Genomic DNA, 25337 nt, shown 5'->3' with positions numbered 1-25337 from the left:
GGACACAGAATTTTATGATGAAAATTGTCTCCATGTAACTTTGAAATGCTTTCTTAGGGATCAGTAACTTTTTAATGTTTTCCCAGTGGTTTATTTCCTTTTTAAAAAGTAAAATTTTTTAATATAAGGAAAATTTGCTTTTAGAAAAATGGTAGACATATGTAAGAAGGAAAAAAAGTACTACCCAGAATTGTTACATTTGGTATATTTGTTAACATTTTGGTATATTTCCTTCTAGTTTTTTTCATGTACATTTAAAAATAAAGTTACATCATATTATATATAATCATATAGGGTTCTCCCCATCCTTTCATCATGAAAGTTTTCAAATACAGAAGTTTAAGGAATAACACTATGAACACACACATAACCGCTTAGATTTAACATTAGTAATTCACCATAATTTTAACTATACATATATGTATATACATTACTTATTTATTTTTTAAAAAAATAAATAAAGTATTTATTTTTTAGTCATAGTAACATAGGAATATTTACAACTCATACAGATTAAATAGTGAGGATTTGGTAATCTACAGTGTTTGCCTCTTTTGAGTTTATTAGTATTTATCAACAACAAAACCTACTCCAGTCCTGGCTGGTTTGGCTCAGCGGTTAGAGCGTTGGCCTGCGGTCCAGAGAGACCCAGGTTTAGTTCCTGCTAAAGGCATGTACCTTGGTTGCAGTTTGTCCCCAGCCCTGGTTGGGTTATGCGGGTGGCAACCACTTGATGTGTCCCTTTCACGTCGATGTTTCTCTCTCTCTCTCTCTCTCCACTCTATCTGAACAAAAAATGGAAAAAAGTCCTAGGGTGAGGATAAAAAAATAAAAAATAAAACAAAACCTACTCCAGTTATTTTGGTCATTAAATATGAGTCTTAAAGATGCAAAAATTACATGTTTCTTGGTGTTGAAAATCCCCCATTAGCCCTGGCCGGTTTGGCTCAGTGGTTAGAGCATCGGCCTGCGGTCCAGAGAGACCCGAGTTCGGTTCCTGTAAGGGCACATCGATGTTTTTTTCTCTCTCTCTCCCTTCCTATCTCTTCCTCCCACTCTATCTGAACAAAAAATGGAAAAAAATGTCCTTGGGTGAGGATAAAAAAAAAAAGAAAATCCCCCATTATGTTTGTCTATAAAGCTCTGCTTCTTTGAGGAAGAAAAACATTTTAGCAATTTTCTTATTACAGTGTCCCAATAAGTAAATACTTTATCCTTTGTTAGCAAAGATCAGTACCAGTTATGCTGTAGTTTCCATCTGAACTATGGGACAAAAGATGTGGGAAGATAGACATTTCCAGAGAGAGACTGTTGCAAACACAGAGTATCACTAACTAAAGATAGCACTACAAGGTTAAATTTTGGTTAAGCTACCAAATTAGTAGAGTTGGATTCTTGAGTTGTATACCAGTTAAGTACAACCTCTACCATCTTTTTATGTTGTAACTTCCCCATCACTGAGTGCTTATTTCTCTTTTTATTATCTTGATTTTATTTCCACAAAATTTAAAAAATGTTTTAAATGTTTTTTTACTGGTACATTATACACATGTAGAAAAACACAAATTATGACTATCCGTGGAACACCTCCCCCCATGTTTACTACCATGATTACCTCTTTCTGCTATCCCAAAGGTAAACCACTAACCTGACTTCTAACATCAGAGATTAATTTAGCCTATTTTTGAATTTTATGTAAATAGAATCATTCATTATTTTTTTTGTGTGTGTAACTTTTCCTTGAGTTGAGCATAACTGTGCTTTGTTCATTTTTATTGCTATATGTATGCTACCAAATCTATTTTACTATTAATGACATTTAGATTGTTCCCACTTTTTGGCTATTATAAATAATGCTGCTATGAATATCCTTCTACATATCTTTTGGTGCACATGTATACACATTTCTTTTAGTTATTTTACTAAGGTGGAATTGCTAGATTAGAGGGTATGCATATATCCAATTAAAAAATGTTTTTATTGGTTTTAGGAAGGGAGGAAGGGAGAGGGAGAGAGAGATAGACACATCAATGAGAAACATCGATTGGCTGCTTCCTGCACGCCCTGTACTGGGGATCGAGCTTGCAATCGGGCAGGTGCCCTGACCGGGAATCAAACTGGTGACTTCTTGGTCCATGGGACAATAATCAACCAACTGAGCCACACAGGCAGGGCTGCATATATCCAGTTTTAATGGATAATGGCAAACAGTTTTCCAAAAAGGTTGTACTAATTTGTAATTCCATTAGAAGTATATAGAAGTTGTTTTGTCTATATTCCACATTTTAGACAATTTAAAATTTTATTTTTTAAAAAGTTTTAGCCATTTTCAAGGGTATGTGGAAGTATCTAATTGTGGTTATAATTTGCACTTCCCTGATTACAAATGTACACTTTTTTTTAAATCCTGAGGATAATTTTTTTTTTTTCTTTTTCAAATAGGGTTGGAGGGAGGGAACAAGAGAGACACACACACAAATTGATCAACTGCCTCCTGCATGACCCCAACTGGGGCTGGAGATGGAACCTCTGACTCTTTGGTCTGTGGGCTGACACTCTAACCGCTGAGCCAAACCATCCAGGGCACCAATGCACATTTAAAAAATATATTTATTGGCCATTTTGATATCTATATAATCTTTGTCAGTTATATAGGTTGCAAATATCTTTTCTTATTTTTTTGCTCACTAAATTTTGATTAACTCTAGTTTTTTTTCTTAATATAATCAAATTAGCAATCTTTTTCTTTAAAGGGCTTTTTGTATCCTAAGAAAACCTTCCCTACCCCATAATTATGACAATATACTTTGTTGTCATCCAGAATATTTGTTTTTTTACCTTTTAAATTTAGATGATATCTGGAATTCGTTTTTCTGTATGGTGTGAAGTAAATGTCAATGTTTTCTCTTATGGATAGCCAGTGAACTCAACATCATTTACTGAAAATGTCATTTCCTTACTGCTCTGTAGTACCATTTTTGGGGTCATATTTAAGGATAGTTATGTCTCTGGATTCTTTATTTATTTAATTGGTTTATTTTTTCCTTTTCTCAATACTGCAGTGTCTTTTTTTTTTTTTTTATCCTCACCCGAGGATATTTTTCCATTTTTTGTACAGATAGAGTGGGAGGGAGAGAGAGGAAGGGAGAGAGAGAGAAACATCGACGTGAAGGGACACATCGAGTGGCTGCCACCCGCATGACCAACCAGGGCCGGGGACAAACTGCAACCGAAGTACGTGCCCTTAGCGGGAACCGAACCCGGGTCTCTCCAGACCACAGGCCGACGCTCTAACCGCTGAGCCAAACTGGCCAGGGCTGCAGTGTCTTAATTAATGCAGCTTAATATTAAAATTTTATATCCTTCAGTGCAAGTATTCCACCTTGTTGTAATTGTTTTTCTCTTCTCTTCCTTGTCTCTCCTGATTACTCTTCTTCCTGTTCTTTCTCCTCTTGCTTCCTTTCTTCTTCCTCCTTAGTGGTGATTCCCAACTATGTGCTAAGTTAAAGAGTTTGTCAAGTTAAACACACATAAACATATGCCAAAACTACTAGGATTTTGATTGAGAATGCCTTGAATCTATAGATCCATCTGGGGAACTGACATTTTTATAATATTGAATCTTCCAACCCATGCACATAATATATCTCCATTTATTTAGACTTTCTTCAGTTTCTCTCAGTGTTGTTTTCTGTGTAGATGTCTTGCTTGTTTTTCATGCAGTGTGTTCCTCAGTTTTTATTTTTTCGATGTTATTGTCTATGATATACCTTTTTAAAAATATTAATTTATTTTTGGTTACAAATGTCCCCCCCATTGACACCTTCCTCCTTGCTCCTGTCACCCAATGATATATCTTTTTAAAATTATATTTTTTAATTTCTTGTTGCTAGTATGTAGACATGCAATTAATTCTAGCAGATTGATCTTGTATCCAGCAATCTTACTAAATCACTTTTAAATTCTAATAAGTTATTGTAGTTTTGTTTAAACATTTTTTATGTATGTAATTATGATGAATAATAATAGTTTAATGTCTTCTTTTCAATTCTTATGCCTTTTATATCTCTCGCCTTCTTGCACTGGCTAACACCTCCTGTGCTGTTCTGAGTTCTAAGTTCTTTCATGGTTTCATTTTTGACCCACCGGGTCATTTAGAAGGGTGATGATTACTTTCTAAATATATGGGTATTTTCCTAGTGAGGTTTTGTATTGATTTATAGCTTGATTTTTCTATGGTCAGACAACATATTATATCATTCCTTTTACACTTTTCACACTTTCTTTAGAGCCAAGCCTGTGGTCATTTTTTGTAAATGTTCCTGTGTATTTTAAAAGAATTTGTATTTTGCACTTGTTTGATACTGTGTTTTATATATGTCAGTTAAATAAAATTTGTTAATTGTGTAGTTCAAATCTTCTGTATTCTTACTGCATTTTGTCTATTTCTTTTATCAGTTACCAGGAGTAGAATGTTAAACTCTCCTATTATGATTGTGGATTTGGGTATTCCTCATTGTAGTCTATTGATATTTGCTGTGCACACTTTGGGGCTGCATTATTAGGTGCATACAAATTTAGAATGCACTATCTTACTGGTGAATTGAAACTTTTACCATTATGAAATGCTTGTCTTTATCTTTAGCAATGCTTTTTTCCCCGGTATTAAAATGTACTTTATCTTATACTAATAATGACACCAGATTTCATGAGTGCATAGCTTAACTTTCTCCTCCCTTTCATTTTCAACTTTACATTCATATATTTCATGTCTTGTAAGCAGCATTCTGTTCTTTAAACTCAGTTTTCATAATATTTGCCTTTTAATTGGAGTACTTAATCCACATATGTGATGTAATTACTGGTATATTTGATTAAAATCTATTTTTCTGTTTCTCTTTGCCTCTTTTGCATTGATTAAGAATAGTTAAATATTCCATCTTTGTCTTAGTGAGCTACTCAGTCTTCTGTATTCTTTTAGTCACTGGCCTAGAGATTATACCAAACATTCTTGATTTATCAGTGTCTAGTATAAAATATATTACTTTTACCTTTTCCAGTGAGATGACAGAAGATTTTAACTTCTTTTAACTTCTCCTGACTTCCATGCTATGCTTTTATGCTCTACTTATTTTTTGTAATTTTTGTGAGTGGTGTAAGATAGTACTTCAGTTTCATTCTTTTACATGTGAATATCCAATTATTGTAGCACCACTTATTGAAGAGACTGTCTTTTCTCCACTGAGTGTTGTCTGTTCCATTGTCAAATATTAACTGACCATGTTTGCTTGGGTTTATTTCTGGGCTATTGATTCTGTTTTAGTGATCTATTTGTCTGTTTTTATGCCAGTAGCATATTGTTTTGATTATATAGCTTTATAGTATACCTTGAAATTAATGAGTATGATGCCACCAACTTTGTTCTTCTTTCTTTGCCCATTTGGGGTCTTTTGTGGTTCTATATAATTCTTGGGAGTGTTTTTTTACATCTATAAAATTGCCATTGGACTCTTGACAGGAATTGTAATGAATTTATAGATGGCTTTTGGTACTATTAACATTTTAACTATTACTTTTTCTAATCCATGAACATGGGATATTTTTTCATTTATTTGTGTCTTTTTTTATTTCTTTCATTAATGTTTTGTAATTTTCAGAGTAGATATCTTCCATCTTCTTTATTAAATTTATTCCTAAGTATTTTATTGTTTTTGATGATACTATAATTTGGATTAAAAATTTTTTTTTTTAATCCTCACCAGAGGATATTTTTTTCATTTTTTTTTTTTTTTTTTAGAAAGAGTGGAAGGGAGGGAGGGAGAGGGGGAGAGAGAGAGAGAGAGAAAGAAACATCGATATGAGAGAAACATATTGGTTTGTTGCCTCCTACATGACCCTGACGGGGGACAGGGATTAAACCTGTGACCCTTCATTTCGAGGGCCAACATTCTAACCACTAAGCAACTAGCCAAGGTGAGATTAATTTCTTTATTTAATGTTTAGGCAATTCATTCTTTTTTTTTTTAATATGAATTTTTATTTATTTTTTTGTTACAGATATTTTACCTTTTTACCCCATTGGCACCCCCCACCCTACCCCCCCTCCACCCTGTCCCCGGCTTAGTTGTCCATGTCCATTGGTCATGCATACATGCATATAAGTTCTGTGGTTTATCTCTTCCCACCCCCCCACCCCCCATCCCCTCTTCTGAGGGATGTCAGTCTGTGCCCTACTTCCATGTGTCTGGGTCTACTGTATTCCTCAGACTGTTATGTTCATTATATTCCGTATATCAGTGAGATCATGTGGTATTTGTCTTTTTCTGCTTGGCTTGTTTCACTTAGGATAATACTTTCCAGGTCCCTCCATGTCGTCTCAAAGGATAAGAGATCTTTCTTTCTTACAGCTGCATAGTACTCCATTGTGTATATGTACCACAGCTTTTTTATCCATTCGTCTACTGGTGGACACTTGGGCTGTTTCCAGATCTTAGCTAGGCAATTCATTCTTAGTGTATAGAAATGCTACTGATTTTTGTGTGTCAAGTTTGTATCTTGAAACTTTACAGAATTCATTGATTAGATCTAACAGTTTTTGTTTCAGTCTTTAGGATGTTCTCTATATAAGATTATGTCATCTGCAAATAGAAACAATTTTACTTCTTTTTTTTTATTCTGATACCTTTAATTCTTTTTCTTGCTTGATGGTTCTAGCTAGGACTTCAGTATTATGTTGAATAGGAGTGGTAAGAGTGAGCATCCTTGTCTTATTCCTGATCTCAGAGAAAAAGCTGTCAACCTTTCACCATTATGTATGAGGTTGGCTGTGGGCTTGCATATATAGCCTTTGTATTGAGATATGTTTCTTCTATGCCTAATTTGTTAAGCATTTGATCACAAGTGGCTGTTGAATTTTGTCAAAAGCCTTTTTTGTGTCTGTTGAGATGATCATTTGATTCTTTCATTCTATTCATGGGATGTATCACATCAATTGATTTGCATATGTTGAACCATCCTTGCATCTCAGGGATAAATCTCATTGATCATGGTGACTGATCCATGTAATGTGCTGCTGAATTTGGTTTGCCAGTGTTTGATAGAGATTTTTTGCATCTATATTCATCAGGGATATTGACCTGTAGTTTTCTTTTCTAGTAGTGTCCTATTCTGGTTTTGATATAAGTATGATGCTAGCCTCCTCACATGAGTTTGAGAAGATTGGCATTAATTCTTTAAATGTTTGGCAGAATTCACTAGTGAAGTATTCTGGCCCTGGGCTTTTCTTTGTTGGGAGATTATTTTATTACTGATTTAATTTCTTCACTAGTAGTTGGTCAGTTCAGATTTTCTATTTCTTCCTGATTCAGTCATGGTAAGTTGTATGTTTCTAAGAATTTTTCCATCTCTTTTAAGTTGTCTAGTTTGTTCCCATATGGTTGTTCAAAGTAGTCTCTTATAAGCCTTTGTATTTCTGTGGTATCCGTTGTAATGTTTCCTTTTTCATTTATAAGTGTGTTGATTTTTCTCTTGGTTAGTCTAGCTAAGGGTTTGTCAATTTGTTTTATCTTTTCAATGAACCATTAATTTGGTTATCTTTTCTATTAATTTTTTTGTTTATTTTATTTATTTCTGCTCTAATCTTTATTTCCTTTCTTTTCTTCTGCCAACTTTAGGTCGAGTTTATTCTTATCTTTCTAGTTTTTTAAGGCATAGAGTTAGGATGTTTATTTGGGATTTTTCTTAATGTAACCATTTATTGCGTGAACTCCCTTCTTGGGATTGCTTTTGTTTAACCCCATAAATTCTGGTATGTTGTTTCCATTTTTGTCTCAAGAAACTTTTATTTCCCCTTTAATTCTTTCTTTGATCCATTGGGTGTTTAGGAGAGTGTTGTTTAATTTCCACATGTTTGTGAATTTTTCAGTTTTCCTCTTGTTACTGATTTTTACTTTCATGCTGTGTAGTCAGAGAAGATACTTGGTATGATTTCAGTCTTCTTAAATTTGCTAAGACTTGTTTTGTGGCTTAATGTATGGTCTATCTTAGAAAATGTTCCATGTGCATGTGAGAAGAATGTGATTCTATTGTTGTTGGATAGAATGTTCTGTATATGTCTGTTAGATCCATTTGATCTATAGCAGCAATTTTTAACCTTTTTCATCTCATAGCACACATAAACTAATTACTAAAATTTTGTGGCACACCAAAAAATATATTGTAGTTTTTGCCAGTGTGACAAAAAAATAGATTAATTTTGATTCATCCATACCAGATGGCTATTGTTGTGTTGGCTGTATTATTTCTAAGGAAAAAGAGATCAGAGCCCCTGACTAAATAGTCAGGTATTGCATGTTTTAAAAATTCTTGCAGCACACCAGTGTGCCGTACATAGTGGTTGAAAAATCGCTGTTCTATAGCGTTCAAATTCTCTGTTTCCTTATTTATTTATTTTAACAATTTTTTATTGATTTTTAGTGAGAGAAGAGGGAGAGAGAAAGAAACATCGCTGTGAGAGATGTGAAAGCAGAACATTGATCAGCTGCCTCCTGCATGCCCCCTAAGGGACATCAAGCCCACAACCCAGGCATGTGCCCCGATTGGGAATTGAACGAGTCTTTTGGTGCATGGGATGATGCCCAACCAACTGAGCCACACCGGCCACGGCTCTCTGTTTCCTTTCAGATATTCTATCTGGGTGATCTATCCATTGTGGAGTGTGGGTTTTCTTTATTTTTTATTTTTCAGCAGCTTTACTATGATATATCTAGTTATGATATTTTTATTTGTCTCTTTTTGGGGTTCATAGGGCTTCTTGATTTAATGTCTCTTGTCCGTTTTAGAAAACTATCACTTGTTATCTCTCTTTTGTACTTTATTAAGGCATAGTAGTATATTCACATGGTATATGCTACTTGCACGTGAGTCACTTAGTAGCCCTCTGAGTTACCACATCAACTGTAGCAATATCACAATGCTTGTGTTCAAGTAACCCTTACTTTACTTCATAATGATACATTTCCATAACTTTTATTATAATACATTGTTATTACTGTTCTATTGTATTGTTAGTTATTATTAATTTTTTACTGTGCTGAATTCATAAGTTAATCTTTATCATGATTACGTATGTATGGGGAAAAAACATAGTGTATGTAGGGTTTGGTACTTACTATCTGAGGTTTCCGATATCCACTGAGAATCTTGGAATATATTCCCTGAAGATAAGGGGGGACTTTGTATTCACGTAATTCAGGGATTTGTATTCATGTATTTAGGGATTTATATAAATGGTGATCAAACAGTATGTATTGTTTTGTGTCTTCATTCATTTAGCATAACATTACTGAGATTAATCTATGTTGTTGAGTATATTAGTAATTCTCTTTTTATTGCTAAGTAAGTATTCTATTGTATGTATATGCCACAGTTTGTTTTGCAATCCTGCTATTCATGTACATTTAGTTGTTTCAAGGTTTTGGACAATACACATGAAGCTACTGTGAACATCTTACATAAGTCTTGTAGGCATATACATTTATATCTCTTGGGTATGTACCTAGGAGAGGAATTACTGGGTTGTAGAATTTATAAAAGAATTCTCAACAGCTCTGTAAAGTTCGTATGCCAATTTACATTTCATCCAACAATATATGAGTTTCAGTTGCTATACATCCTCGCTAATACTCCCAAGTGTCAGTGTTTCGAATTTTAGCTGTCTGGTGGGTGTGTATCTCATTGTGATTTTAATTTGTATCTCCTTGATGACTGATGTTGAATACCTTTTTATATGCTTATTGGTTATTCAGATATCTTATTTTATGAAGTATTTGATGAAGATTTTTGCATAGTCATTAATTGGGTTGTTTGTCTTTTTTATTATTGTAAGGCATTTTTTAATGTTGTGTGGTCTGAGTCATTTGTCAGCTATATATCTATTGCAAATTTTTTTTTCCAGTCTGGGATTGCTTTTTTATTTTTACTAACAGTGTCTTTTGATGAGCATGAGTTTGTAATTTTGATAAAATAAAATTTAATCATTTTTTTGTTTATGGTTCGTGCCTTTCATATCCTAAGAAATCTCTACCTTCTCCAGGTTGTGAAGATAGTTTCCAATGTTTTCTTCCAGAAGCTTTCTTGTTTAGCTTGCACATTTAGGTCTATGATCCATTTAGGTTTAATTCTTGTGTGTGGTGGGTATGGTTCATTTATTTCCTTATGGATTGTTGCAGCACCCTTTGTTGAAAAGATTATCTTTTTCCCTTTGAATTGTATTGTACTCTTAGTCATATATACGTGGGTATATTTCTGGACTCTATTCTATTTTATTGATCTGTATACCAATACAAACTGTCTTAAATACTTTGGCATTATAGTCTTAAAATCAGATAGTGCAAGTCCCTAATTTTGTTCTTCTTAGGTTATCTTGGCTATTTTAGATCTTTTGCATTTCCATATATATTTTAGTATCAGCTTTCATTTCCACAAAAAATAATCCTGCTGGGATTTTGATCTGGGTTGCATTAAATCTATAGTTCTAGTAGTTTGTTGATTGGTTGGATTTTCTATACAGATGATGGTGTCATTTGTAAAGAAAATTGCTACATTACTTTTTAAATTTTTATGCCATTTATTATTGTTTTATTTTTCCCTTTGTTTCACTGCCTAGGACTTTCAGAACAATATTGAATATGAATGGTAAGAATAGACACCATTTCTTTGTTCTTAACTTTAGGGAATATTTCACCATTAAGTATAGTGTTAGCTGTAGGATTTTGCACATGCCCATTATGCCAGTTTGAGGAAGTTTCATTTCATTTCCAGTTGACTGAGAGCTTTTATCCTGAATAGATATTACAATTTATCAAATATTTAGATAAACTAAAACAATAAGAGAAGGAAACAAAGTTCTTTATGTATTTCATTGTTTTCTACCCTTATCTTTACTATTTTTTCTTTTCTTTTCTTGAGTTTAATGTTCTCTTTCCCTAGCTTCTTTGGTTGAAATCTTAGATTGTTGATTTTCAACATTAAATTTTTTTCTAATTATCTATTTAAAGTGACCAGTTTCCATCTAAGCTCTACATTAGCTGTATTCCCACAGACTTTAATATGTTGTGATTTTACTAGAATTCATTAAAAAATATTTAAAAAATTTATTGCTGTATTTTTTTCCTGTATTATTTTATTTTGGAGAATATTGTTTAATTTCCAAATACTTTAGTTCTACTAAGCTTTTATTTTTATTTCTACTGTAATTTTCTTGTGATCAGTAATTTTTCTCATTTAGTAAATTTTAATTTACCTATTTTTTTCTTTTATGGATTTTTCTTTGGTCTCTCCTAATGTTTTAAAGAAATTCTCCAATGTTTTATTCTAAAAGTTTTATAGCTTTTATATTTAAGTGTATGATTCACTTGGAATTAATTTTTGATAATGGTAGGAGGTAGTGTTGACTTTTTCCCATTAGAATATCCAATTGTTCCCGTTTAATTTGTTGAAAAATTACTTTTTCCACATTGAATTACCTTGACTATTTTGTTGTCAACCAATTGACCATATATGTGTGGGTCTATTTCTAGACATTATATTTTACTCCAGTGTCTATCGTTATACTACTGTCACACTATCTTGAATACTAGAGCTTTATAGTAAATCTGAAGTCATGTAGTGTAAATCTTCAGGATTGGTTCTTTTTTAAAGTTGTTTTGACCATTTTAGGACCTTTGCATTTTCATGTAAATTTTGCTATTAACTTGTCAATTTCTACCAAGCAGTGTGCTTAGATTTTGATTGGGATTACATTGAATATATAGTTTAGTTTGGGGGTGTATTGACATCTTTAGAAAAGATTTAATACTGAGTCTTCTGACCCCTGATCATGACACATCTAGCCATTTATTTAGGTCTCCTTTAATTTTTCTCAGCAATTTTCACTTGTTTTTAGTGTACAGGTCTTACAGATATTTTGTTCAATGTATATGTAAATATTTTATGGTTTTGCATGGTATTGTAAATCATGTTTAAAATATAACATTCAACTTTTTTTATTGCCGTTATATAGAAATATAATTAATTTTTTAAATCCTGAAACCTTGCTAAATTTACTTATTAGTTTTTGTAGCTTATTTATAAGTTTCTTAAAATTTTCTGTTTACATGAATATGCTCTTTTTTCTAATTCATATGCCTACCTGTCTGCCTCCTTCCTCCCTCCCTTCCCCCCATCTCTCTTCATTCTCTTCTTTCCCGCTTTCTCCCTTTCCTTTCTCTCTTTCTTTTTCTCATTGCACTTACTCATATCTCCAGTTCAGTGTTGAATAGAAGTGCTGAGAGTGAATATCTTTCTTCCCATCTCCCCCAGTCTGTAGGGAGGAAGTGTTAAGGCTTTCACCATTAAATACAATGGTAGTTATAGGCTTTTCACAGATGCATTCAAAAAAATCAGATTGAGGAAGTTCTGTCTATTCTTAGTTTGCTGAGAGTTTTCATCATTGAGTGAATGTAAGTTTTGGTCAAATGCATTTTCTCCTATTTTGGTTAAATATATTTTGAGATGATCATATGACTTCCTTTCTTTATTCTGTTAATATGGCAAGTTACATTGATTTGCTTTGCAATGTTAAACCAACCTTGCATTCCTGAGATAAATTCCACATTGTCAACTTTATTATATTGCCAGACTTAACTTGCTAATTTATTTTTGTTGTATTCTTAATTCTGTATTTATGAGGGATGTTGATCTAGTTTTCTTTTATTGTAATACCTTCATCTGGTTTTGTTTACAGAATAATCCTGACCTCATAAAATGAGTTGGGAAGTGTTTCCTCCTCTTCTACCTTATGAAAGAGTTTATGTAGGATTTGTATTATTTATTCTCTTAAATTGTTAACAGAATTAACTGGTGAATTCATCTGGACTTGGGGTTTTCTTTGTAGAAAGGTTTTACATTGTGAATTCCACTTAATAGTATAGGGCATTTACATTTTCTTTTTATTGAGTCAGAGTTTGTGATTTTATAATTTGTGATTTTTGAGTAAAATGGGCATTTTCATCTAACTTACCAAATTTATCGTCATGTCTGTGGGATCTCCAATGATGTCCTACCTTTCATTTCTGATATTGGTAATATGTTTTTTTCTCTATATTTTAATTCATTAGGCTAATTAGGGGACTTATCAATTTTATTGGACTTTCTAAAGAACCAGTGTTTGGTTTTATGATTTTCTCAATTGGTTTTCTGTTTTCAATTTCATTGATTTATGCTTTTTTCATTATTTTCTTTCTTCTGATAACACTGAGTTTAATTTGTTCTTCTATTTTATTAAGACATAAGCATAAATAATTTATTTTGAATCTTTTGTATTTTCTAATATAAGAATTTAAAGCTATAAATTTCCCTTTAAGCATTGCTTTAGTTGCATCCCACAAATTTTATATGCTGTGATTTTATTGTACAGAATATTTTCTAATATCCCTTGTGATTTCTTCTTTGATTTATGGATTGTTTAGAAGTGTTGTTGTTGTTTTTTTTAATATACAAATATTTGGTGACTTTCCAGTTATGTTTTTGTTATTTCTAGTTTAATATCATTATGGTCAGGAAATGTATTCTATGCCATTGCTCTATATAAAATTTTAAGGATTAATTTATGGGCCAGAATATTGTTTATGTTAGTAAACTTTGCATGTGCCCTTGAAAATAATGTCTGTTTCACAGTGGTTGAGTGGAGAATTCTACCATTATCAATTAGGTCAAACTGTTGAGAATGTTGTTCAAGTCTTCTATTTTTACTGATTTTCTTTCTGCTTGTTTTATGAATTACTTAGAGTAGATTGGTAAAATTTATAATACTAATTATTGATTTATTTCTTCTTTCAGTTCTGTCAATTTTGCTTCATATAATTTGAAACACTATCATTAGATGCACAGACATTTATGATTATTATGTCATCTTGATGAATTGACCCTATCACCATTGTGAAATATTCCTCTTTATTACTGGTAATATTCTTTGTCCTGGAGTCTACTTGTCTAATAGTTAGACACTCCAGTTTTCTTATGATTAGCATTTGCAAATGCTATGCTAATCATATATAGTAGTACAACTTTTTCTATCTGTTTACTTTTAACATATCTCTCTTTATATTTCTAGTGTTTCTCACAGGCAGCATATATTTGAATCATGTTTTTTGAAAAAATTAAATCCTATTTGACAACCTCTGCCTTTTAGACCATTTACATGTAATATACTTATTGTTTAGGCTATTTACATTTAATGTAACTACAGATATAGTTGGGCTTAAGCCTATCATCTTGTACATGTTTTCTATTTGTCCCATCTATTTTTTGTTCCTTTTCTTTTTATTATCTTGCCTTCTTTTGGATTAATTATTTTTAGTATTTCATTTCATCTCTGTATTGAATTGTTAGTTATATCTCTCTTTTAAAAGAATTGCTTTAAGGTTTACAATATATACCTTTAATTTCATAGTCTACCTTAAAATAAAATTATACTAGCTTACATGTAATGTTAGAACTCTGTACACTTTCATTTTCCTTTCTCTCATTCTTTTTGTTCTTGTTATCAAATATTTTACTTCTTCCTCTGTATATTATTGGTCTCACAGTACATGGCTATTATTATTTTTTAAACAATAAATCATCTTTTAAAAACATATTAATATGAGTAGAAAGTCTTATTCATTATTTTTACCATGTCCAAAACTCTTTTTGCCTTTGTGCAGGTCCTAGCTTTCATCTGCTATCATTTTCCTTCAGCCTCAAGACTTTCCTTTAACATTTCTTATAGAGGAGCTCAGCTGGCAATGCATTCTCTTATCTTATGTTTGTCTTCAATAGTCTTTATTTCATATTCATTTTTGAAGGATATTTTTACTGGGTATAAAATTCTAGGTTGACAGTTTTTTTCTTTCAGCCTATTAAAGATGTCGTTCCATTGTCTTCTGGCTTGCATTGTTTCTGACGAGAAATCAGCGATCATTCTTATCTTTGTTCCCCTGTAAGTAATGTGTCTTTTTTTCCTGGCTGCTTTTAAGATTTTCTCTTTATCATTGGTTTTCATCAATTTGATTTTAATGAGTTTTGGTGTGATTTTCTTTGCTTTTATTTTACCTGAGATTCATTGAGCTTCTTGGATCTGTGGGTATATAGTTTTCATTAAACTTGAAAAAAATTTGGCCTTTTTTTTTTTTTTAGAAAATCACCATTCCTTGCCCCTTTTGTTCCTTGTTGGCTCTCTTTTTTTTTATCTCCACCTGAGGACATTTTTCCATTTTTTGTTCAGATAAAGTGGGAGGGAGAGAGAGGGAGAGAGAGAGAGAAACATCGACATGAAAGGGACACATCAAGTGGCTGCCACCCGCATGACCCAACCAGGGCTAGGGACAAACTGCAACTGAGGTACATGCCCTTAGTGGGAACTGAACCTGGGTCTCTCTGGATTGCAGGCCAATGCTCTAACTGCTGAGCCAAACCGGTCAGGGCCCTTATTGGCTCTTAAAGACACCTTCTTACTCTGCCGGATATTTTCCCACAGCTCACTGAAGCTCTCTTCACTTTTCTTCCAGTATTTCAGTTTGGGTAGTTTCTGTTGTTGTGTCTCCCAATTCACTGATCTTTTCTTATGCATTGTCTAATTTGCCATTACTTTTGTTCAGTGAATTTTTCATTTTTGATATTGTATTTTTAATTTTTAGAAATTTTACTTGGTTCTATTGTTATATCTTTAATATTTATTCTCATTGTTTTCATGTTTTCTTTTAAGATTTTTATTAAAGCTGTTTTAAAGTCCTTGTTCGCTAAAACTACTTCATTTCTGTAATTTCTGGGTTTGCTTCTAGTGGCTAAGTTTTTCCCCAATTATGGGTTACATTTTCCTTCCTTTTAAAATATTAAGTAATTTTGACTGGATGCTGCACTTCATGAATATTGCATTATTGTGTATCTGGATTTTGTTGTCTTCCATTACAGTGTGTTGAAGTTTGTTTTGGTTGTCAAGTTACTGGTGGATCAGCTTAACCCTTCCAAGGCTTGTTCTTATGCTTTGTTAGGGTGAACCTGGTGAAGCCTTTTCACTAATGTTAGTTCAGCCCTTCTACTATGGAATGACTTCCCAGAGTCTCTATTGAATATTCCAGGTTTTCACTGAGTTCCCTCCACTCTGGTTGGTTGGAACTTGAATATCTCACAGCCCTGTATGAGATGTAGGAATTATTTAGATTATAGATCCCTCATAGTTGTTCTTTATGCATTCTAATGAAGTTCTGCCTCATACATGTTCAGCTTAGTATAAAGCCAAACCACCCAAAAGACTCCTACTCAGATTTCTGAAGCCCTTACTTTGCTCAGCTTCTTCTTCTTTGGTTTAAGTCACCTTGCCTCTCTAAAGTCTGGTTTTTGTCCCCTCAACTCAATGAAACCAATCTACTGTGCTTGTATTTCCCCTTCTAGGGCCAAAGTCTGGAAATTGCCTCTAGGAAGAAAGCCAGAGTGACTGTAGGGGTCACTTCATTGTTTCTCTTCTTTCAAAGATCATTGTCCTATTCTACCAGTAGTCCAATTTCTGAAAATAGTTGTTTCGTATATATTTTCCATTTTGTAGCTCTTTATGGTAGGAGGACAAGTCTAATACCAGTTATTCTGTCATAGTTAGAAGCAGAATTCTTGTCTGCCATGATTTTATGCTACATTTTTGTTTTTATTTTCAAATGAAGGGAGATCTGTCATGATTATATTTACCACATGGTAAAGTATGTAGATTGTCATTATATTAGAATCAATTATAATGCTTTTCCCAGTTACAGATACCTGTTCTATATCTTCAGAGGTTTTGATTCAGTAGATCTAATATGGGGTCTAGACATCATATTTTTGAAATCTTGACAGGTGATTTTTGAAACATAACCAAAGCTAAGAATCACTGTTCTAGTAAACTTAAATCTAGTGTGACTTTGGTGAACTTAAATAAAAAATCCTACTACCTGTTCTTAATTAAGTCTCACTCTATAAAAGTGGAATAAAATATTAGAGGAGTAGGACCTCCTGGATATCCCCACCATACACATATAAAGCTTTAATGTCTTGCAGAGCAGGGGTCTTTATAGCCCTAATCAAGTGCTATGGCTATTGCATATTCTGATTTGTTTGTGACTGTGCCATCGCAGATGTTATATATTTCCAATATTATTTCTATCTAAAAGTATCAAGGAAAATATCCTTGACATTTATAAAATGATCTGCAAATATTCTCATAATGCACAGATTCAGAGATGGTTTTACCTTGTTGTGCCAATCTGTTTTGATTAGTGGTGACTTCCTGGAGCTCAGTTTTGAGAAGTACTCTAAGGCCAGTTCTTCACTCAGCAGGAAGAAATGCTCTTATGGATTAGTGATATCTGTCATGAATTTGGGTTTGGAGGAATGAGGCCAGGTGTCCTATGTATTTGCAACTCCTGTACCAATTAAAGGCACTCTTTTTTTCTAGATTTCTTTAATTGCACAAGATATCTTGTTGCTACTCTCTATAGTCATCTTGGCTTTTCCACATGTAGGAAACAAATCTTATAATTATAGAATGCCTATTTTCAAATAATTTCTTCATTTATCCATTCCTTACTCATTTTCTCTTTCTCTCTCTCTAAAGATATAATCAATATGATACTATTATTAGAGTAGTGGTTTCTGGTCTTTACTTTTTGTCATCTTCGTATATTTTTTAAAGTCAGTGGCTCTGCTGATTGTATTTTCTTGAATTCCAAATTAGACACAAAATTTTATGTTTGGTCTAAAAATAGGACAGAATATTTGAAATTAAAATACTTCTAGACAGAAAATTTTATAAAATGTTTGGAGCATAAATTAGGCCTGGATCATTAATAGTAAATTTTTTAAATTATAATTTGATATGTAACTAAGTAAAAAATATCCTCTCAACTGCAAATTATTCTGTATTAGAGCAATCATGGTCCTATAAGATTAAGAAATGGCAATTTAGAAAAATGTCCTACTTTCAAACTTATAATTCTATTACTCTTTTATGATGGAATATTGTTAGCTAAGTGCTTTGGGCTACAGAATCATCTGGATGATGAAAATTACTTGTTGTGACTCTCATTCTGATCTATTTCAGATCACTTGGTTCTTGTCCTCATTCTCTGTGTGTATACTGTGTTAAGAAGGTGCATATTAACAAACTAGCAGAGATTTAATTTGTGGGTCACATGTGAGACAGTTGCATTTCTTTTGGGCAAGAAAGTCATCTTTCTGCTCTCCACATTTGATAGGGATAGGGCGGAAAATGAAATGGTGGAAGTTGCTTTATCATTCATTTCAATTGTTATCAATTTGAAATGCTTCCTGGTGCCAAAAATCTAGGGTGTTTAGCATAGTATACTCTCGTGAAAAGAGCAGAGTGTCAAGAACCAAGTTCTAGTCCCAGCTTGTCATTTACTAATTCTGCAATCATAGCACGCTACTTCACCTATTAACTTTAACTTTCTCATATATTTAATGAGGTTAATAATCTGCTGTACCTATTCCACAGAGTTGTTGGGAAGATCCAGTGAAACCATAGATGTAAAAACCTTTGAGAACTTACTAATTCTATATCATTGTGAGGTAATATTATGGTATCATGTATGCCACCTTTTATTAGATTGCCTTCCCTCTTAGGAAAATGGATGATGGAGTTGTGATATCTTTGCTCAATTTAAAAATTTTTCATAGATGTAGAAATTATTTTAGAAAGCCTCCTGATGATGGTTCTATTTAAAAAAGAGAAAACTAATGAAGTATCTGCTGTGTTTTTTACTGGGGCACACATAATTTCAATGAGAAATATTAATCAGTTATGTTTTACTTTACAGCTTGGAATCCCATCCACTGCCAGCACATTGAATGCCACAACGCAATTAACAAACCAGCGGTGAAGGTACTGTTTTATTAGACCTGGTGTCATATTGTACTGTCAGTGTTCAAATTAGCAGGAGCAAATTGTTGAATGAAATGTTAGTTCATATATTATTCATGGAATTCAGCTTAATTCTTCACAGTGGGGAGTTTTCCTTGTTCCCCATAATTTAATTTCTGTATCTGTCCTTCTTTCTGCCTAAGCCACAATGCCCTCTTTTGGTTCGCCCAGATGTCACCAGGAAGGAGGTGATCTTTTCTCGATTCAGTAATCTTTTCTCTGATTTCATGTCATATGGCATTCATAGGAGTCCTCTGACTCCCTGATGCTTTCTGGCCTCCTAATGACAGAACTCCTCACCAATCAGATTCTCTCCCCTTCTTCCAGGCAGACAGCCCAGTCTGCTGCTCTGGCTTAGCCTGTCTTTTCTCACAGGCTGTTCCTTAGCGCCACTCCTCCAGGATAGGCCAAACCATCCTACTTCCTGTCATTTTTTTTATTGAGATGAAATTCACATAAAATAGAATTAATTATTTTAAAGTGAACAATTCAGCGGCATTTAGCACTTTTCATAATGTGTAACCACCACCTCTTCTAGTTCCAAAATATTATCGTCCTCCAAATTTTACTTTCTGAGCCCCAGTTGTCCTAAAGAGCCTCATTTTGTATTTTCACTTTGTACTTTCCAGAAAGATAACATTGTTGTTTGTGTGACAAGACATGTTTTTGCATGACAGTAATTCTGTGCAGTGTTGGTCTTCCTTTACAATATGAGCACTTCCCAAATGCCCATGGATATGACCTAATGACAGTGTCCAACATCCTAATGTTAAGTGAAAAATACACTGTGAAATTGTATAGCGTGATGCCAATTTAGTTTAAAAATTACACATATGTATATTTATATTCATATTCACAGTGAAAAACCACCAGTATTGCTCATCAGAACGTTACTGTGATTGCATTCAGGTCACATGGAGGGTTACTGTAGTATTTAAATTTTCTCCTTTCCTTTTCTCTATTTTCCCAAACTTCTACATTGGGCATATATTATATTTATAAACAGAAAATAACTTTTTTTTTTTTATCCTCACCCGAGGACATTTTTCCATTTTTTGTTCAGATAAAGTGGGAGGGAGAGAGAGGAAGAGAGAGAGAGAGAAACATCGATGTGAAAGGGACACATCGAGTGGCTGCCACCCGCACGACCAACCAGGGCCGGGGACAAACTGCAACGGAGGTACGTGCCCTTAGTGGAAACTCAACCCGGGTCTCTCTGGTCCACAGGCTGATGCTCTAACCACTGAGCCAAACCGGCCAGGGCTAGAAAATAACTATTTTTTTAGTGCAACATCAGATATGAACGTAATAACATGGGTGTGAACAGATCTATTCAGAGTGGAATAGAATTGACACTATTAGTCACAATTCAGATGGGTTATGCTAATGATTTCATTTAACACGTTAGAGGTCAACTAGTTAATCTCTATTGAGTTCTAACATCCTAGGAGTTTTTCCTTTTGAGTGCAATGGACAAATATCTACTTGATGGAGGTATCAGTGACTCATTAGAAATGAAATCAAGGTGAAGAAGAGGGCTACCTGGGGCACCTGGGAAAGACTCAGGGAAAGTGGACTTATTCTCACAAAAAGCCTAATAATATTTTCTGAATAGTGAGCTATACCACTAGGCAGTAATGGTTTGCCAAATAAAAAATATATTATTTATTTTTGTTACAAAAAAGTACTTTGGGGCAAGAGCCAAGATTTGTGATTGGATTCACAATGAAAATATGTTGGAATTTATAGTTCATTATATCACATTCCACTGCTGGTTTTACTTGATCCTATTTGAAAATCACTCTGTGAAATACTTTGGAGCCCAGATAATTATCTAACAGAGGAGCCAACAAACTATGGTGCACAGCCAAATCTGGTCTGCTGCCCATTTTTGTAAATAAAGTTCTATTTATTTGCTTATGTATTGTCCATAGCTGCTTTCATCCAACAATAGCACGAGAGGTCGAGTAGCTGTGACAGAGAACGCATGGCATACAAAGCCAGAAATACTTATTCTCTGACCATTTACAGAGTTTGCCAATCCCTGATTTAACATACCAAAAAGTAGTTATCCATTACATCAAAGGAAGCATGAAACTTACCTAAGGAAAATTTTCACACTGGGTCTTTAGCATCAGGAAATATATAACTTACAGATTTAGATGTATAATTATTTAAATTTAGGAATTCTAACTTGTTTCCCCAATCATTGAAACTTCTCAGAGTTTTAACTTTAAATGACAGGCTGTTGGGCTTATAAGTTTGGTTCATTTCCCCCCTTCAAATCAGTAGAAAGAACCAAAGAGAAGGCAGAGGGATGTTCCAGAAGAATTTGTGGCATATTAACTACATAATCGGCTAGAGAATGGATTGGTTATTTTTTGAAGGGCAGGAACGGAATTCAAAATTACTTTGCTAAGTCATAGAAACTTACCACTGCCCTGGCCGATTTGGCCCAGCAGTTGGAGTGTCAGCCCACAGGCCAATGAGTCTCGGGTTTGATTCTGGTTAAGGGCACGTACCTGGGTTGCAGTTTGTCCCAGGCCCTGGTCAGGGTTGTGCAGGAGGCAGCCAGTCAATGTGTCTCTTTCACATTGATGTTTCTGTCTTTCTCCTTCTCTCTCTCTTCCTCCCTCTCACTCTGTCTGAAGATACATAGAAAAATATCCTTGGGTGAGGATTAAAAATAATAATAATAATAATAGTAATAATAGTAACAAAAGAGACTCTACTGCCAGCTTTTTGGTAACAGTTTTTTTTTTATCCTCACCCAAGAACATTTTTCCACTTTTTGTTCAGATAGAATGGGAGGGAGAGAGAGAGAGAGTAACATCGACGTGAAAGGGACACATCGAGTGGCTGCCACCCGCACGACCCAACCAGGGCCAGAGACAAACTGCAACTGAGGTACGTGACCTTAGCGGGAACCGAACCCAGGTCTCTCTGGACCACAGGCCAACGCTCTAACCACTGAGCAAAACTGGCCAGGGCAACAGTTTTGATTTTTATCCTTAATAATATATTTTCCTTTTCTTAAAGAGAGATATACTATGTTTGCCATTTTAGAGAAGGGATTACAGTATGAGTAATATAATGGCAATTTGAGCAGCCATTGAATAAGATGACTTTTTATCTCTGTGGACTGAGGGTAGATTTCTTGATACTATTTGTTACTTGAATTGCAAATAACAGGAGACATGAAAAAGCACCATAGCCACATTTAAATCAATGTGGACTCATGGGCTAGTGCAGGAAAAACAGTTACAGGTTGAATGGGTTTTACTAAAAATATTTATTCAAATTTGCTTTTGAAAACCTGTAATTATTGAAACATTTGTGCTCATGATATCAGGAATGTGATAAACAGGACAGGAGGGTTCATTATGTCTTTTCATGTGTTGCAGATGTGTATAGACCCATCCCTGTCAGTAGCTTTGGGTGATAAACCACCCCCATTGTATCTCTGTGAAGAATGCAGCCAGAGGATCGCAGGGTAAGTATGAGAGTCCTCAGAGAAAAGGAAATAGGGCGACAATGAGAAGATAAGAACAATCACTTGGTCTTAAATTGGTTACATTACCCACATTTCCCATTGACCACTCTTTTTTAAAGCGTCGGATATTTAATATATAAGATTTCAGCTTTGCAAAGTTGCAGTAATTCTGTGTCACAGGAGGAAACAATTCCACTTACTAAATAAAGCAGCTCCAGTTTTCAAGCGACCCTGTTAAAAAGGCCACAGAGAAAAATAAAACTGGTTTTCAAACATGACATATAATTCATATGGGTTCTCTTTGCTTGTTAGTTTCTCAGAGTCACACTCAGCTTTGTACAAATCATGCTGCGTTTTGGTTCGCGTAATTAGCATCTGGAAAGTATCATTTAAAGATAACCGAATCTGATGAAATGCCTATAATTTATAATTTAGCTGGAATGCATTAGACATTAAAAAAGTTTATTATGATAGTGCTCTTAATCACACTTCCTTTCCATTAAAAGCCTTTTAGCAGTAGCGTGCAGCTTATAAACATTCATGTGCAAGGGTAACATTGCTTAGAAGCTCAAAAGTGAATTTTGTTTTTCTTTATAGGGACCACAGTGAATGGTTGATTGATGTTCTTCTGCCACAAGGTATGGTTTACTGCAGAAAGAATGAATCATGAGTAATCATGACTAATGGCATGGTTGATTTGTCTCCTTTTGTACTATTTAATTTAACAAAGACAGTAACCAAAGTGTTATATTCTATGAATATTCATTGACATGAAGCATTATATCAATATCTTGCTTATAATATGCCTACACATGAGGGAAGCAGTATCATTTCTACCCAAATTAAGGGAAGATGTTGGAATTAGGATTCTGTATGATTAAAACCCTGCTGAATTATGTTTTAAGAGGTTTTCTGTATATATAACAGGTGTTGCCAGTGATTTGTCTGCTGTGCCAGGTCGGAAAGGGAATAAGGAACATCATCAGGAAGAACACTGAATAATGGGACTTTCTCCTGCCACTATCACTAGCTCTGTGTTTTTAGGGAAAATCATGTAATGGCTCTGATACTTAGTCTCCCCATCAGTAAAGTGGGGATAAAGTATATTTGACCCATCTCAATGAGGAGACGAGATTGTAATGCTGGTAGTTTCTTAGAGTTCCGAAAGCTGTGCCTGGTATGTTGACAGATCAGATAGACCAGGTAGTATTTTTCTACACACGGGGAGGCAGGCAGTGCAGCCCCCTAATCGAGACAATGACCAGGAACAGTACTGGAAAGCAAAGGAAAGATGAAAGGTAGAAAAAGCTGGGAGCATACTGAGCATAGATAGGCACAGGGGAAACTCGATGCATGACTTCAGAGGCAGAAATAAAAGACTATGAAAGGCCTCATTTAAAAAGAAATATAAAAACCTTAGTTAACTAAATTCTGAGAACTTTCTTTTTAAAAGTTAAAGCCTTTGTTTGATGATAATTGCATCATTTAAAAAATTTTTTTCCTTTATTGATTTTAGAGAGAGAAGGGAGAAGGTGAGAGAGATAGAAACATCGATGAGAGAGAACATCAATTGGCTGCCTCCTGCATGCCCCCCACTGGGGTTTTGGCCCACAACCTGGGTATGTACCCTGACCTGGAATCGAACTGGCAATCTCTTGGTGCATGGGTCGACGTTCAAGCACTGAGCCACACTGGCTGGGCTGCACCATTTCTTTGTAGTCTGACTTTAAACATTGGGTCATCTCAACCTTAAGAAATAAATTAATTTAGTAAGTGCTTTCCATCTGTATAATGGATCAATAATGTTAGCCTTGGTATCCTTCAAAAAGCCATTTTTAAAATTTATGTAAGAATATCTGTAAAAAGATTTGGGCTTGTATGAGTAAAGGCAACCCCTCTTTGCCCCCCCCCCCCAATTAAGCTACCTTGTTAGTGAACTTCCAGTGCTCTGGGGGGAAAACCCATAGCCAGGTCCTAAACTACATTTTAAATATCAGAAATATTGCTGAAATTTGGTCATCGTATCCAGGTGATATTCATCTTTGGACGAAAATTGATAATAACTTTATGTTATTTATCTAGAAATGTGACTAACCTCATATTAAGATAAACTCTAAGATATCAAACTATTAAGTAGCCATTAACTATACAAAACCAGTTTTTTGTGTTTTTTTTTTAATCCTTACCCGAGGACATTTTTTCATTTTTTGTTCAGATAGAGTAGGAGGGAGGGGGAGAGAGAGAGAGAGAAACATCAACATGAAAGGGACACATTGAGTGGCTGCCACCTGCACGACCAACCAGGGTCGGGGACAAACTGCAACCGAGGTACGCGCCCCTAGTGGGAACTGAACCTGGGTCTCTCTGGACCTCAGGCTGACACTCTAACCGCTGAGCCAAACCGGCCAGGGCTATAAAACCAGTTTTAAAAACTAAGTTGTAAAATTAATTGACTTGGCATCCACTAATTCATAATTTCCAAAATTTGGAGACATTTACCTTTTATCTTTTTAATAAAGTGTAACATAGACTATAGTATAAGTGATAATTTAGTCTATTGTTTGAACACATACTAATTCAAGGGAAATGTTAACATATTCTTGGAAAAATTATTTTTAAGTACTCTCAAGCATCGATTTTCATGGAATTAATTTGTATGCCTACTCAAAAGAGTTTTTACCTATTCATTAAAGTCAATCCTAAAGTAGTCAGTAGTTTGACAGCCTTACTCTAGGGGGCCAATCCATGGGCTGGAAAATGACTTTCTCTTAAACAAGCATGCAGCTGGTTTCATACTAATTAAGGACTGATAGAAATAGGTAGTTCAAGTAATTGAACTTCGTAAGGTTTTTCTGT

At 34.2% G+C, this 25337-nt stretch overlaps 1 protein-coding gene across 5 annotated transcripts in view; it reads left to right on the top strand.

The window, feature by feature from the left end:
• The window catches only part of UNC79 (unc-79 homolog, NALCN channel complex subunit), a 238396-nt gene that overhangs the window by 75171 nt on the left and 137888 nt on the right, over window positions 1-25337 (top strand). For all 5 annotated transcript variants that reach the window (XM_036257786.1, XM_036257803.1, XM_036257794.1 and 2 more), the window contains 3 exons: window positions 18885-18949; window positions 22393-22481; window positions 23079-23119. In XM_036257786.1, coding sequence (XP_036113679.1) covers window positions 18885-18949; window positions 22393-22481; window positions 23079-23119 — 195 coding nt within the window. The remainder of the gene's footprint in view (window positions 1-18884; window positions 18950-22392; window positions 22482-23078; window positions 23120-25337) is intronic.

Source organism: Molossus molossus, unplaced genomic scaffold (genome assembly GCF_014108415.1).
Source record: "Molossus molossus isolate mMolMol1 unplaced genomic scaffold, mMolMol1.p scaffold_m16_p_1, whole genome shotgun sequence".
Classification (NCBI taxonomy): Eukaryota; Metazoa; Chordata; class Mammalia; order Chiroptera; family Molossidae; genus Molossus; species Molossus molossus.
The sequence above is the reverse complement of the archived record's forward strand: the minus strand, read 5'-3'. Positions and strand labels throughout refer to the sequence as shown.